The 13,515-nt window shown below is 33.7% G+C and overlaps 1 protein-coding gene across 7 annotated transcripts; it reads right to left on the bottom strand.

Annotated features, from left to right (window-relative positions):
• Window positions 1–1,225: 1,225 nt before the first annotated feature.
• Window positions 1,226–9,574, bottom strand: LOC145577432 (uncharacterized). Of its 7 annotated transcripts, none has more exons than XM_081634868.1 (12): window positions 8,739–9,574; window positions 7,681–7,838; window positions 6,936–7,025; window positions 5,297–5,461; window positions 5,167–5,218; window positions 4,748–4,892; window positions 4,626–4,663; window positions 4,361–4,532; window positions 4,018–4,137; window positions 3,263–3,369; window positions 2,338–2,411; window positions 1,226–1,719 (listed from the first exon to the last, which is right to left on the bottom strand). In XM_081634868.1, coding segments are annotated over exons 3-7 (402 nt in total). In that variant the 5' UTR covers window positions 6,938–7,025; window positions 7,681–7,838; window positions 8,739–9,574; the 3' UTR covers window positions 1,226–1,719; window positions 2,338–2,411; window positions 3,263–3,369; window positions 4,018–4,137; window positions 4,361–4,532. The 7 variants fall into 7 exon arrangements, with proteins under 7 accessions (XP_081490994.1, XP_081490993.1, XP_081490989.1 ...); XM_081634867.1 differs by lacking the exon at window positions 3,263–3,369 and adding an exon at window positions 3,133–3,153; XM_081634863.1 differs by lacking the exon at window positions 3,263–3,369 and having other exon boundaries at window positions 8,739–8,809; window positions 8,929–9,574.
• Between the last annotated feature and the right edge of the window lie 3,941 nt (window positions 9,575–13,515).

Here is a 13,515-nt window from a genome sequence, read left to right as displayed (position 1 = left end):
GAGACCACAAGTCATAACAATAATTTTGTAATAAAATGAATCATTTTATAACAAATATTCAAATCTGTTACAAAAAGATCACGAACACGCTCACTCATATACCACGTATTACTCAAATAGACTATTGGTGAATAAGTAAAATAACTAGTAATAGTAATTAAGGAAAAATGATTTAGATAATTCTTCATATTTTATGTATTGGAAGAATAATAGTATTATCCTATAATTTTAGATTATAATTCTTATAATCTTATATAATCAAATAATCAACACATGACTACATGTATTTTGTATAACCTTATCGGAATTGTTGATCATAAAAACATATTTGAGAAGATAAAATAATATCATTATTATTTATTTATGATTGGATTTAAAAACTCATCTGACCCGAAATTGACCCGACATTTGAACCTGAAAGGTGACATGACCTGAAGTGACCCAACCCGAAATGACCCAACCCGAACTTAACCCGACTCGAACTTGACCCGACTCGAACTTGACCCGACAACTTGACCTGATAATTGACCCGACCCGAATTGACCCAACCCGAATTGACCCGACCCGAAATCGACCCGACCTGAAATTGACCTGACCCGAACTCGACCCGAAGCGTTGACTCGACTTTGACCCGAAACCCGAATTGACCCGACCCGAACCCAACCCGAACATTTCTTGACCCGAAATGACCCGACCCGAACCCGACCCGAATGACCTGTTTGCCAGGTCTAATTAGAGGTGACATTAATAAGATGGTGTAATAAATATTATTGATTAATAATAAAAAGGCAAAAGCAAATTAACACCATTAACTAAAAGTTAAAATATTAAATAAAAATAAACATTAATTACACCGATTGATACGTGGCTTTGGCATTCATTCCTATGTTAATACCACTTTAGAACATATATTAAATGATTATCTAACGCCCCGAGGCAAAAGCAAATGAACACCATTAACTAAAAGTTAAAATATTAAATAAAAATAAACATTAATTACACCGATTGACGCGTGGCTTTGGCATTCATTCCTAAATTAATACCACTTTAGAACATATATTAAATGATTATCTAACGCCCCGAGAGCGTTCGTTAGCAAGATCCTAATAAAAACTCAACATTTTAGCTTTACGCATTCATAAAAAAGTCTGTCAAACCCCTCAGTATTACTGTTATCCTTAAGGGATCTACCGTCATGCAGTTTCAACTAGAGCACAAGGCCTAATGAACAAAACCCTTACGATGATACATAGTATCATATATTATTAATACAGAGTATAATATAAGACCAAAATCGTACAAATCTGAGTTCAAGAACATATGTGATCACTGTAATGTGTGAAAATATATCCAATAGTCTTTATTTCCTACTCGTCGATTCAAACTGGAGATCAATTTCTGATTTTGGTTGCACCAAACAGACCTTTTAAGAAAAAAAACAGGTAAGTTACACCAAGATGCAATAATCAACGACAAGTTTCATGAGGATGCAACAAACTCATCAGCACATAGAAACTCAAATTCGCCAGGTTATTTTCTTTGGAACACGAACGCGATGTGATTCATTAGCACTCTTGACAGTCTTGAGCAGCCGTCTTACTTCAAGTTGCTTCCACTGCTCTAGGTATCGTCTCTCAGCTGGTGTGAGCCGCTCATCATAGTTAGCGGAAATTTCATTCCCACCATCCACATTTTTTTCAGTAGTCATCTCCACAAGATCTGTCAAAATTACCATTTGTTTCCAGCTTCAGCCCATTTATGCAAAACACAGCAATAGCAGTGATGCTAATCCAGTTGAAAAAACACGGTAGACCACAGACAACAAGCAAGCATACATCAAATAACAGGTAAATAAGTCCTGCATTCCTAATTAAATTAGCTTAAACAAGATTTTGAGCAAAGGGTTTATAGAATCAAAGTTATAAGTAGAAAATTTTAATTTAAAAGTCTCCCCGATTGACATTTTAAGGAACTCGCACTAATTGCACAACTTTGTTCCAGCAACACGGTTATCCCTTTAAGTAGACTAAATGTTCCCCCGTTGACATTAAAAAGTCTCCCCCATTGAAATTTTAAGGAATTCGCACCTCCCCCCCCCCCCCCCCCTCTCTCTCTCTTCTTTCTTTTTTTCTTTTCACCTGGTTTCCTTTGCTCTGTATTGTCCCTTTTTTCCTTTGTCATAATCTTCTTTCATTTAGTATGTTACCTTTATACTAATTTATTTTGTGATTATCAATGGACATGTGAGCTCACATAAATCTTAAATATCAAAAAACTCCATCCTTTTTGTAGATTAAATCCAATTACAGAAAGAGAAAAAGACAATCGAAGACTTACATCATAAGCCTTAGAAATCAACTTTAAATTTAGCTCCAGTTTCCTTGAGGCGTTTCTCACCCAGCTTGCATAGCCTGAAACAACCAGTATATGGTAAATTTGTCATCTTAAAAATAATAAAATGTACAGAGAACAGTAAGATATTGTTCTATAAATTAATAAGCTATTGCCAAGCAAACCCAATGGAAACCTCTTATATTGAATAAGCAACTACTAAAAATAAAATAATAGCCCCAACCCTGCCTCCCCAAGCATTATATAAACACCGGAGTTACCTTAACCCTTCAACTTATATGTTTACTAAGGCTAATACTTTATATCCAATTGTTGCTAATTATCAAGCGTTAGCAATTGCGAAAGACATGATCTTTAAAAATGGGCATATAATGTATAGAATTTCCACAAACAGTGTTGGTGCTATTTTCACCATCTTTTTTTTTTTCTCATTTTTAATAAAGTCAAAAGTTACTGAATTAAGTTGAACAATTCATAAAGTCGAACAAACTATTGCCTAAAGAAAATGTAAGGAGGAATTTATCTACAAAGTATTAACACAATGCAGGGTTACCATGTGATCTGTCTCTGTATAATTTTTCAAACATGAAGATTCCTCAATAATACTGCAAACTTGCTATTTCAAACATTACTCATTAGACATTTGGTTTTCCCGAATAAACATCTATACGATAAGAAATTCAATAAATAATATATATGCGATATAATCTCTTTTCCTCATAAATTATAAGTGGCAAATTTGCGATACAGTTGAGTTGCGACAAATTAGGAAGAGCTTACTCTTGCAAGAACAGAACAAGTCTTCGTCAAAAAACCAATGTAATTTCCATCCCATACAAAAGAAAAGAATAATAAATCAAAAGCATGCTTAATTTATAACTTAAAGTAGGAAATTAAACAAAACTAAGACCTTATACAGTTGTGTCAATTAACTATCAATAAAGTCCAGATACGTGGATATTAATTCAAGCATATTCCGCAAAGGGTAAGGAATGAGTCACAATACTCCCTTCACTCCTGTAAATGAATCAGACCTCATATCAGCTATATTATCAAATAATAAAATATAGACGAAGTGTGTCACAATACTGTTAGCAGACCTCTTCTCATAAAAGATGGTGAGTTAATTGAAAATCAGAAAGTGTATTTAGATTCTAACTCTAGCTTAACATTGAGCACTGTCGCAAAATCTCAACTTCAGAAATGAGCAACAATGATAAAATGGTTTGCTCAAGTTCAATCAATTCAGATTAAAAAACCAACAAAGTAAATCTAAATACATTTCTTGAGAGGTATTCAAAATCTATCAAACTCCATCACATGATTCACATCAACAATAAAAAAAATGAGCAATACATAATTCTGAAGTTCGGACTATACAAAAATCAAACCAAATGAAAAACTTGGTCAAAATTAATAATTTAAACGAAAAGCAAATTGCAAAAGATAGAAAAAGAGAGAATGTGAAAAAATCTAGAACTTAGAAATGCTAACCATTTAAACATCTAATTTTTAGTATAGATCACAAAATGAACTGCTAAACTCGAGATATGAAAAGGTGCTTAAGAACGAAACAAAGTATCCCTGAATAGAGGACAAGATATCCAAATCTAGAGCACTCCATGATGAACAAATCGCAGTCAATAACTGATGATAACAACTAACCTCTCTCTCCACCCATGAAGAGCTTCCAGAAGAGGTATTGGGTGTATGTTGAGCCACCATAGCAAGGGGATCAAGTACTTGGTCATAGGCTGGATCAGATGGACTACAGTATTGTCCATCCTGCAAAATTTCAGCCCAAAACAATCACTAATTAGCAGCATATCACGTTTTACACCTTCCATTCAATATATAGACGACATTTGGATTTTTGAGCAAGGTAAGACCATTAATTTGAAGAAAATTGAACCACACGGAAATCAAACAGTTAGATGTTTGAGCAAAGTAAGACCATTAATTTGATTCTAGCTTTCTTATGAATTCCTCTTTGGATTTGGATCCTTGCCTCGATTTATGAAGCTGGTGCATTGTGTTGAGGGCACAGTTGGGAGTGTTGAAGCTCACTTGTATCAATCTGCCTTTTTGCTGGGGCAAGTTCTTCAGTGAGCTCAAAGACTCACCCAAGTCATGCTCTGATGGGCAAATTTGTACAAACAATATTGTCTTAAAATCACCTCCTGCAAAATACACAAGAGTAGAAAGCAATATGTGAATTCAGAAAAATAAGTATCTATTCTTGGAAATTAAAATTAAAGGGATATGATTTCTACCTAATGAGTCATGCAGCAGATGTGTGAGTTTGGAATTCCTGACAGCATGTTGTGAACAAAGGTCAGAAAATGAGCTCGTGCTGTGTAGCCGTGAAATATACAAGATGATCAAAAATACTGACCTGTACTCCTTCTCAAATTATCTTCCCGTGAGTGATCGTAGCTCTTTTCATTAGCATTAGCTGTTTGCTTGCTTGGGCTTTGAGGTAATCCAGCATGATTTATGTCTGAGGTTTCAACAACATCTTTTAAAGAAAGAGCTATAGCCTGCAGTGCAGATATATACCAGAATAAGAAGAGTATTTACAACAAGTACAAAGCATTTCAATTTTCATTTTAAGTCAGTCCATAATCCTTCTAAATTCAACTTTGGGCGTGAATACATGATCTTACATGTCACCCTATAATCAAAGTTTAGGCCATGAAAAGTGTGAACTGCAGAACGAGCATGAGAAGTGAATTTTTCATTTTTTTGGCATGGGGCTGAAGGGTGTTCAAATAAGAGGTATTCATTAAGATAAGGAAAGGAATGGAGACATACCACAAGAGGTAGGGTCAAGAAGCTCCAAATCGGCCACAAAGCCCAGGTGAATCTGCAAAATTTCAAGTTTAAGCACGCACATATTCAAGAGTGATTTCACGAATACGTCAGAATTATGGTTGGCACTCACAGGCAAACGGAAGTTAGGTCCAGAAGGGTAACCAATGGCAAGGCAGATGCACCAAGTATCTCCCAGTTTTCATTCGATTTTCTAACACCTGATGTTGACATGCTCGTATAAACGAAATAAGCAGCACTCAAAAGAACACCTCCAAATCCTAGGTACAATTGTATCCTGCAGGTTAAGAAGCAAAATGACTATCAAGTTGGACAAAATATAGACGATGTGTGCAACAAGTATTGCACAACCACAGTACCATGCCAGTATTGCCTTTGAAAGTCAACATAAGAATAATAAGTAGGTATTAAGTTCCAGAATAATTTAAGGCCATCATAATACAGACAAAGATGACTCAATCAAACGAAAAAACATATGCATAACAGAAATAAATATGCCAAAACAGTTGAAAAAGAATGTTTCATATAACCAACTTAATACATTATAAATGAGCTCTCAGAAACCGATATAATATTATACAAAGTATCTAACTGCTTAGAGAAACTAATACAACACAGGGGAAAACAAGGTGAAGGATCGCTGAAACATATCTACCTTCTACAGAACATCAATACTGGCTATAAATTGTTGTCAATACAGGACATGACAAATTGACAATGGATGAAGTATTCATAACAGACTGGAACTCTGGATCAGCCGAGAGCAAAGAAGGCAACTAAACACAAAAGGTTATGCTCTTTGCGGGACTCAACATAACGCTAAATGCATGTGAAGCTGGTACTAGAACACATGAAGGTGCTCATGTTAGAGCATAGACATGGTGATATTAAATAAACGCAGAGAAAGAAATAACATAGAAAATAACCAATGGCAAGGCAGATGCACCAAGTATCTCCCAGTCGTGATGCAAGGAGAAGAAAAATGTGATTTTTCCAGTCATGACATTGTCATTAGATTTGCTTCAGCTTAAGTACTTTCTAGTACTTTGCATCTCTCTAGAATGTTAATATAATCTAGAAGCCACACTTGAATGAAGTACCCCATGGTGCCCCATAACGGGAATGTTAGGGAGTTCCCATCTTAGTCGTACATCCCTCTTGCTGGTTTTAGGTTTTTGCAGCCAGCGAGGTGATCTGAGAATTACCTGCTTCAAAGCTTCATCTTCATATTCATAAGATCTATGGTGTAATTGCTTTTGCAAGGAGTTTTGCTTACGAGACCTCGACTTTCAAGCAAAGCAAAGAATCAGTTAAAATAATTTCTTTGTATGCTTAAATGAAGCAAAACTTTTGATTCATTGCAGTCTTTACGCATAATTGCTTTTTTTTTTTTTTTTGACAAACTCCATTATTATGTCTCCCCATGTTCTAGCTTGTACCACACTTTTATTATAGTACTGAAAAATCAATAATCAAGCAAAGAAAAAAAATTAAAAGTGAAGCTATTAACATTTATAAACAATTCACTTATTGTACCTAATTCAAGTAGAAATTCAAATCCTACACATAAAACCCTGAATAGAATCAAGTAGAAATCAAATTCCTAAACCCAACACCTAAGCTCAAGCTCTTGAACTGGAATATAACACATGGAAGAAACGAAACAGAAAGCACAAGAATAAGAATAACCCAACATCAGCCAGATATATGTATAACAAGGATGAAGATATTGCCATTATTCGATCACTCACATTAGATACAGTCTGAAACTTTGAACTTTATGCACTCTGCATTGCTAACGTTTCCGTTCAATTCAAAGCACCACAACTTGCTTTGGCTGACTGAAAAATTAAATATAACAAAGGATGAATATTTCTTTTCAAAAAATTGCTCATTTTAAATCAATATAAAGTACAGTCAAAATTAAAATTGTACTCTTATCTATTACTTTACTAACCCTTCGTTGTTATATCAAGAAATTTCTCCAAATTTAATGGATTTGAAAAACCCACAAAATCCACTACCCAGAAACTAAATTCAATTTTACACCACATAAATTGTATAATCAAGTTGAGAGAAAGCAAGATGAGAGAAAAAGATTAGCCAAATTAGCCCATACTTTTTTCTAATCAATTCAAGCAAAACAACACTACTTATCCTTAAAGAGTAAAGCCCACAATAATTCTGCCCAACAATTCATCAAAAATTGTCCAAATTCTTGTAATAAAACCAGCTTTCCAACTTCAGAAACTAAAATGAGTGCTTTAGTTGGCTCAGAATAAACACGGTAACTCCAAAAGCTCAGGGATAGAGATCCCGAACAGCCATTTAAGCCGCGACTTCACCATAGGCTGCTTTGTTGGTTCCATCACCAGAATTTCACTTACATGTTATTTAACTTTTAGAAACCTTAAATGTTACCCCTTTCCTTGAATTATCACTAAAAAGAAACCCGAGATTGAAAATATAGACGATACCAAATCAAAGAAAACTTACAACTCTCAATTGCTGAAAATGGCGTACTTTCTGTCTTTAATTACAAATTCCCTCTAGAGTTGCTCGAGATATTGAAGAACCAACCGCACTTCACACCGCTCTTCCACTGTCCCTTCCGCCCATTGGCCATTATTGGTGGTTGATTTTGCAAAGATAATCTGAAGAGAGAGAAAATGAAATGTGAATGTAAACAAAGAGAAGGAAAACCTGAAGTCATTGTTGTGTTGGGTACTGCTGCATAAATTCACACTCAAACAGTACATACAAAACAAGTCCTTTTAACCTTTGAGGTGGTTGATTTTGATTTTTTCTTTTTTGTTGAATTCATAATAACTATAATCAAATGTTTTACCTCTGATTTGTTTTTTCATGGGAGTTGCAAAAGGAAGAAGAGAAGGTGGTCATGTGTTCATTCTAACAGCTAAATTTAAGACATTTCAGCAAATCAATTTATGGAAATCATACAATTCACCCAATGCCACACGAATCAAACAGTCAAGATCATACTTTTCACCTCAAAAACCAGCCTTTTATGTTCACACAAAGTCAAATCATATGCACAACCCAGCAATATTTGAGCAGATTTAAGATAATTTAGAGTGAAATTTGACATTCTACAGCTAAATTGCATCAAATTGAAAAAAACTCTACGACCCAGAAAAATTCTACTCAATATAATAACAGTCTAACATATGACAGCTCAATTAAATATGAACGATTAATATAATTTCAATTCATTCACAAAGCTCTACAAAAAGAAATCAAACAAAACCCAAGAAAAATCCAAATAATTATTAACTAAAACTAATGGAACCCAGAAAAATTAGAGGGAAATGCAGCTTACATTTTGAAGAATTAGTACAATTTAATAAGTAAATAATTTCCAAAATCAAAACAAATTACAAAATTTTTAACAAATCACACAATTTCATCCATGCATGCTCTTGGAAAATCATAGCTAAATTCTAAGAAGAATTTCTAGGATTTGGTTGTGAAAATCATATCCAATTCAGACTAAGAAAGATCTAAATATAATTAAATTAAAAGAAAAGGTTTACCAGGGAAGCTTGAAGACAAATTTAAGATAATACAAGTATTTGCTCAAATATTGTTTCCGAAGCTCATCAAACTGCAAAATAAGAAGATCGATATTAAAATCAGGGGACCAGAGAAAAACCCTAGAAAATGGGGACGAAATTAGGGATTGAAATGGGGTAAAATTGCAAACAAATTGAAATATTTACTCACCTAAAATCGTCAATATCCCAAATCCTAAGTAAAACCAAAAAAGCAGAAAAATCAAAAGAATTTTAAAACCCTAGAAACCGTTAGTTTCAAAAGCAATTACACCCAAAACTACATATACTTCCCATTTACCACAAATATATTGAGAGATTGATGAAACATACATCATTCGATTGTTAAAAATGGCATATTTTCTGCCTTTTAATTTTAACCCGTACGTGGTGGCCCCGAATGAGATATTGAAATTCAGCATATTGTATGGGTTGAAAGGATCGATTGAAAATCACAAATAGAATTGAAGAATCAAGCAAATTCAAAGGGAAAATTCAGCTAAAGGGCAACGGATCCAATGTTCAGGGTTCTTCAAGGAAAAATACCAGATTGATATTGAGAGAGGTTAGAGAATTTGAGCCTAAAATTAGGGAAATTTGCTTATAATGTCGAATGAATGAAGATAGGTGACTGGAACGAAAATCAACAAGCAAAAAAAAATTCCCTTATTTTGTGATAGATCTGGAAATGAGGGCATAGAAGAGAGGAAATGGAGGTGAACCAATGGAGATAAAGCAAAAAGGCATCATAGAACAAGAAGAAGAAAGTGTAATAAACTCATATTTTTTAGGGTAAAAACGTCCACACTGTAGATAAGAAAAGTGAAGTGTAATTACTAATTATGTAAGTTGGGGCTTTTAGAGGTTAGGGATTAATGTTAGTGAACTAGGTAAATTTTATGTGATTCATGAATGTAATTTCATCAAACAGCATAATAGTGCAAAAATGTATCACTCTATAATTTACTTTTCAATAAAGTAGTAACGTAGTCACAAATAGGGGTGTTCAAATCGGATTTCCAATCCGACCCAATCCAAAATTTCGATTTGGGAAAATTTTGATCTGAATCCGATATGAAAATTTTCAGATTTATGTTTCGAATTTTAAAATTTCCGATCTAAAGCTGATCCGAAATATCCGAAATATATGAAAAACTTGATTGGATCGGCCGAATTGCGGATTAGATCAAATATCTTTCATATACTTGTTAGTTTTAAAAAAAAAAAAAAAAAAATCATATTTTTTAATATTAAATACAAAAATCGAATATTTCGGATACCCGATCTGATATATACGAAACCTAAAAAACCGGATCGAATTGGCCGGATCACAAATGAGATTTTTTTGAACACCCCCTAGTCACAATTATCATTGTTCCTTACCATATTGATTAGTAGTTTAATATATGTCTCCTCATAGAATTTCAAGCAAAGAAACTCATGTTTTTATCAACCTAATTAAAAGAACATATCAGCATTTTAACTATAACCACGTTCAACCCTCAAATAATAATCCAAATATGTCACAGAACTTAAAACTTTTCTTGTTTGACAAACTTACTAAAAGGACCATCCTTCGACACATGACACCATTCCTCAACCAGTGACATGTTATATGTCACACCTCATTCGCTGACACTATTCATGGGTGTTGTGAAAATGCGTTAAGGATGAGGAGTGATAGATCTCTAACAGAAATGGACGAAATTTGCCCTAGTCGTTTTGTCCATTTTTGAAATCAATTGTCTATTTTCGAAATCAATTGTCTATTTTGCAAATCGATTGTTTATGAAAAAGTATTCAGAAAAGGTGTTTTTTTTGGTGAGATTCAATTGTTCACGTTACATAGACAATTGATTACATAAATAGACGATTGATTTCGGAAACAAACAATTGATTGCACAAAATAGACAATTGATTCCATAACTGTGGGGGTTTTGGTTCAGACACTGCTAAAATGCTAAGTACATCAGTACCTCAATGCCTCAAGGGGGACTGAATTATGTGAGATCAAGTCTCCTATTATTTCTTCTCAGTGATAAAAATGATCGACTATTATCTAATTCGTACAATAATAAACAAAATGCTCCACCAGTATCTCCTATTGTTTTGGCCTGTAAAGTTAAGTTAATGTCTCAACTACCAACAACCTCCTCCAATGAATTATTAAAGTCTGGGCCACTGCTACTGTCTTATCCCACCCCTTCCCCTAATAGAAGTATTTTATGTCCAAAAAAAAAAATGTACTCCGTAATGCTTATACGCTTATCAAGCCTCATATATTACAGTGGTCCCCACAAAAACATTAAATTAAAATAAAATATTCCCCCTCATATAAAATCCTGACCGTCCTATCACAATCGAACGGCAACCAACTGCTCACCTCGAAAAGGAGGGAAAATTTTGACCGTAAGATCTGAAACAAATAAAAAATAAAAAATCTAATAAAATCACTCTTTCTTTCTTTTAGGGGGTGTTTGGTTGGTGGGAATTGGAAGGTGGGAATGGGAATAAATATATGGGGATTTAAAGTCTCATGTTTGTTTTGTGGGAATGGGAATATAAGTAGGGAATGAGAATGGGAATACAATGGGTTTATTCCCATGATTTTATTACTTAGGGGGGATAGGTAATAGAGATGGGAATTGAGAAATGGAGTGAAAAGACCAAATTGCCATTAATTATAACAAAGAGAAAATTATTTAACAAGGGTATTTAAGTAAAATTCATATATATTTCTCAAGTTATGCCAAATGCATACCAAACAAAGGATTGTATCTATTTTGTAAATTCCCAATCAGTTATTCCCATTTCCATTCCCACGTGCCAAACGCCCTGTTAGTGTTCTTCACTTCTTCTTCATCTTTTTCACTCCTCACTTTTTTTTTTTTCTCTCTTCATTTTTATTGAGATCATGCGTTTCTCATGATCTCAGTTTGTTAGAGTCCTTGCCAGCTCAGCTATAGCATTATTAGATTATTGCTGTATTATTTCCCTAAAAAAAAATACCTCACCTGTAATCTAGATTCTTCATTCAATAAAATTGACTTCTAATTTTCTCTCTCTTAGTTCATCTCTTTCCTCTCTTTTCTCTCTGATTTTCGGCTTTATATCAATTTTTTCTGTAAATTTTTCTCTCTCTTCAGTTTTGCATTACGTGCGTCATACTTCAGCGACATTTTCTGTAAGTTTTTTTTTCCGATTTTTTTTTGTTTGAGGTTTCTCTGCCATTGAATATGAAAATTACTGATTGTTGTTCATTTCTGCTTGAAATCGCTCTCATTTTGTATCGATGTTAATAGTTTTCGTTGGATTTAGTTTGCTCTTTGCTTTGAGGTGCTACGTTTGTAAGTTTCAACTGATTAATCGTTGATAAGTTGAGAATGTTATTTGTTTGATTTGTAACGAGTTTTAGCGTCATATCTAAGTTTTCTGTGAAAATTTCTGAGCATTTGTTTAGAAGTCAAGCTTTGATGTCGTTTATTTGATAATCATTCTTATTACATGAAATTGATGATTTTTTCGAGCTTCAAATCGTTCAGGTTCTGTTTATATTGCGAATCAGACGATTTCTTGTTTTTATCTGAGAGAAGTACGGATTAAGCTAAGAGAACGAGAGAGAGATTTGTTCTCTCTTGTTCTACTTTGTCCCGCGAAACTTCTACTCTAAGCTTAAGATTGTTTAGATATTCCTAATTAACTTGATTGTGACTTTGGGATAGAAGTTTCCTGAAATAATTGTTTTGATGAAAATGATAATCGGTCAAGTTATTAGGTTATTCAATGTGTCATGCTCCTGGTTTTTTTTTTTTTTTTTGAAGAGAATCTATTGCTTTTCACTCTATTTACATCAAATATTTTGTAATTTAGTCATATACCTTGGATCAACGTCGGATATGGACTAAAAATGTAATAAAATTCCTGGATTTCTAGATTAGAAAGTTTGAGTAATTTTATACTCCTTAGTAGTAACATCTATACTATTTCAGAAAAAAAGGTTTTCAAACAATATTTGCTGGATTACATGATACCTGATCCATGTTTGAGGTTTTTTTTGCGGTTGAATTTGAAAATTATTGATTGTTGTTCATTTCGGCTGGAAATCGCTTGCATTTTGTATTGATTTAGTAGTTTTCGCTGAATTTGGTTTGCTCTTTGCTACATTTGTAAGTTCGAATTGTTTAATCACTGATTTGATAATCGAAATGGCGTGTGTTTAATCGGAATGCCTAAGTAAGCTGAGAGTGTGATTTATTCGATTATTGACGAGTTTCAGCGTCGGATCTAAGTTTTCTGTGAAAATTTCTGAGCATTATTGTTTAGAAGTCAAAGCTTTTATGTCGTTTTATTTGTTAATCGAGTTGAAAATCTTTTGATGAACTTATTATTCAAGATTGATGATTTTTTAGAGCTTCCAAATCGTTCAGATTGTGTTTGTGTTGAGAATTAGACGATTTCATTGCTACTGGAGAGAAGTATGGATTAGGCTAAGAGAACGACAGAGAGATTTGCTCCTATTTGTCCCGCGAGACTTCAACTCTAAGCTTAAGATCAATTAGATATTCCCGTCTTCCCGATTAACTTGGATACGATTAGGACTTTGAGATACAGTAGAAGTTTCCTGAAAAATTTCTTTTATGAATATGATGATAGGTCAGGTTATTAAGAACCATTGTCAAAATCATGTCCAAGAGCAATCTCCCAGATCTACTCAATACGGTTCTTTTTTAATTTCCTCTCTTTTTTTTTGTAGTTTAAT

This window comes from Chenopodium album, chromosome 14 (assembly GCF_948465745.1).
Source record: "Chenopodium album chromosome 14, dcCheAlbu1.1, whole genome shotgun sequence".
Lineage (NCBI taxonomy): Eukaryota > Viridiplantae > Streptophyta > Magnoliopsida > Caryophyllales > Amaranthaceae > Chenopodium > Chenopodium album.
This window is presented reverse-complemented; position numbering and strand designations above follow the sequence as displayed.

Excerpts from the sequence above, each read along its gene's own strand:
- LOC145577432 (XM_081634866.1), bottom strand. Across the intron at positions 4,893-5,166 it reads TCTTGACCCTACCTCTTGTG|GCTATAGCTCTTTCTTTAAA; the intron begins GTATGTCTCCAT and ends TCTGCACTGCAG. Across the intron at positions 4,664-4,747 it reads TAATTTGAGAAGGAGTACAG|GAATTCCAAACTCACACATC; the intron begins GTCAGTATTTTT and ends ACATGCTGTCAG.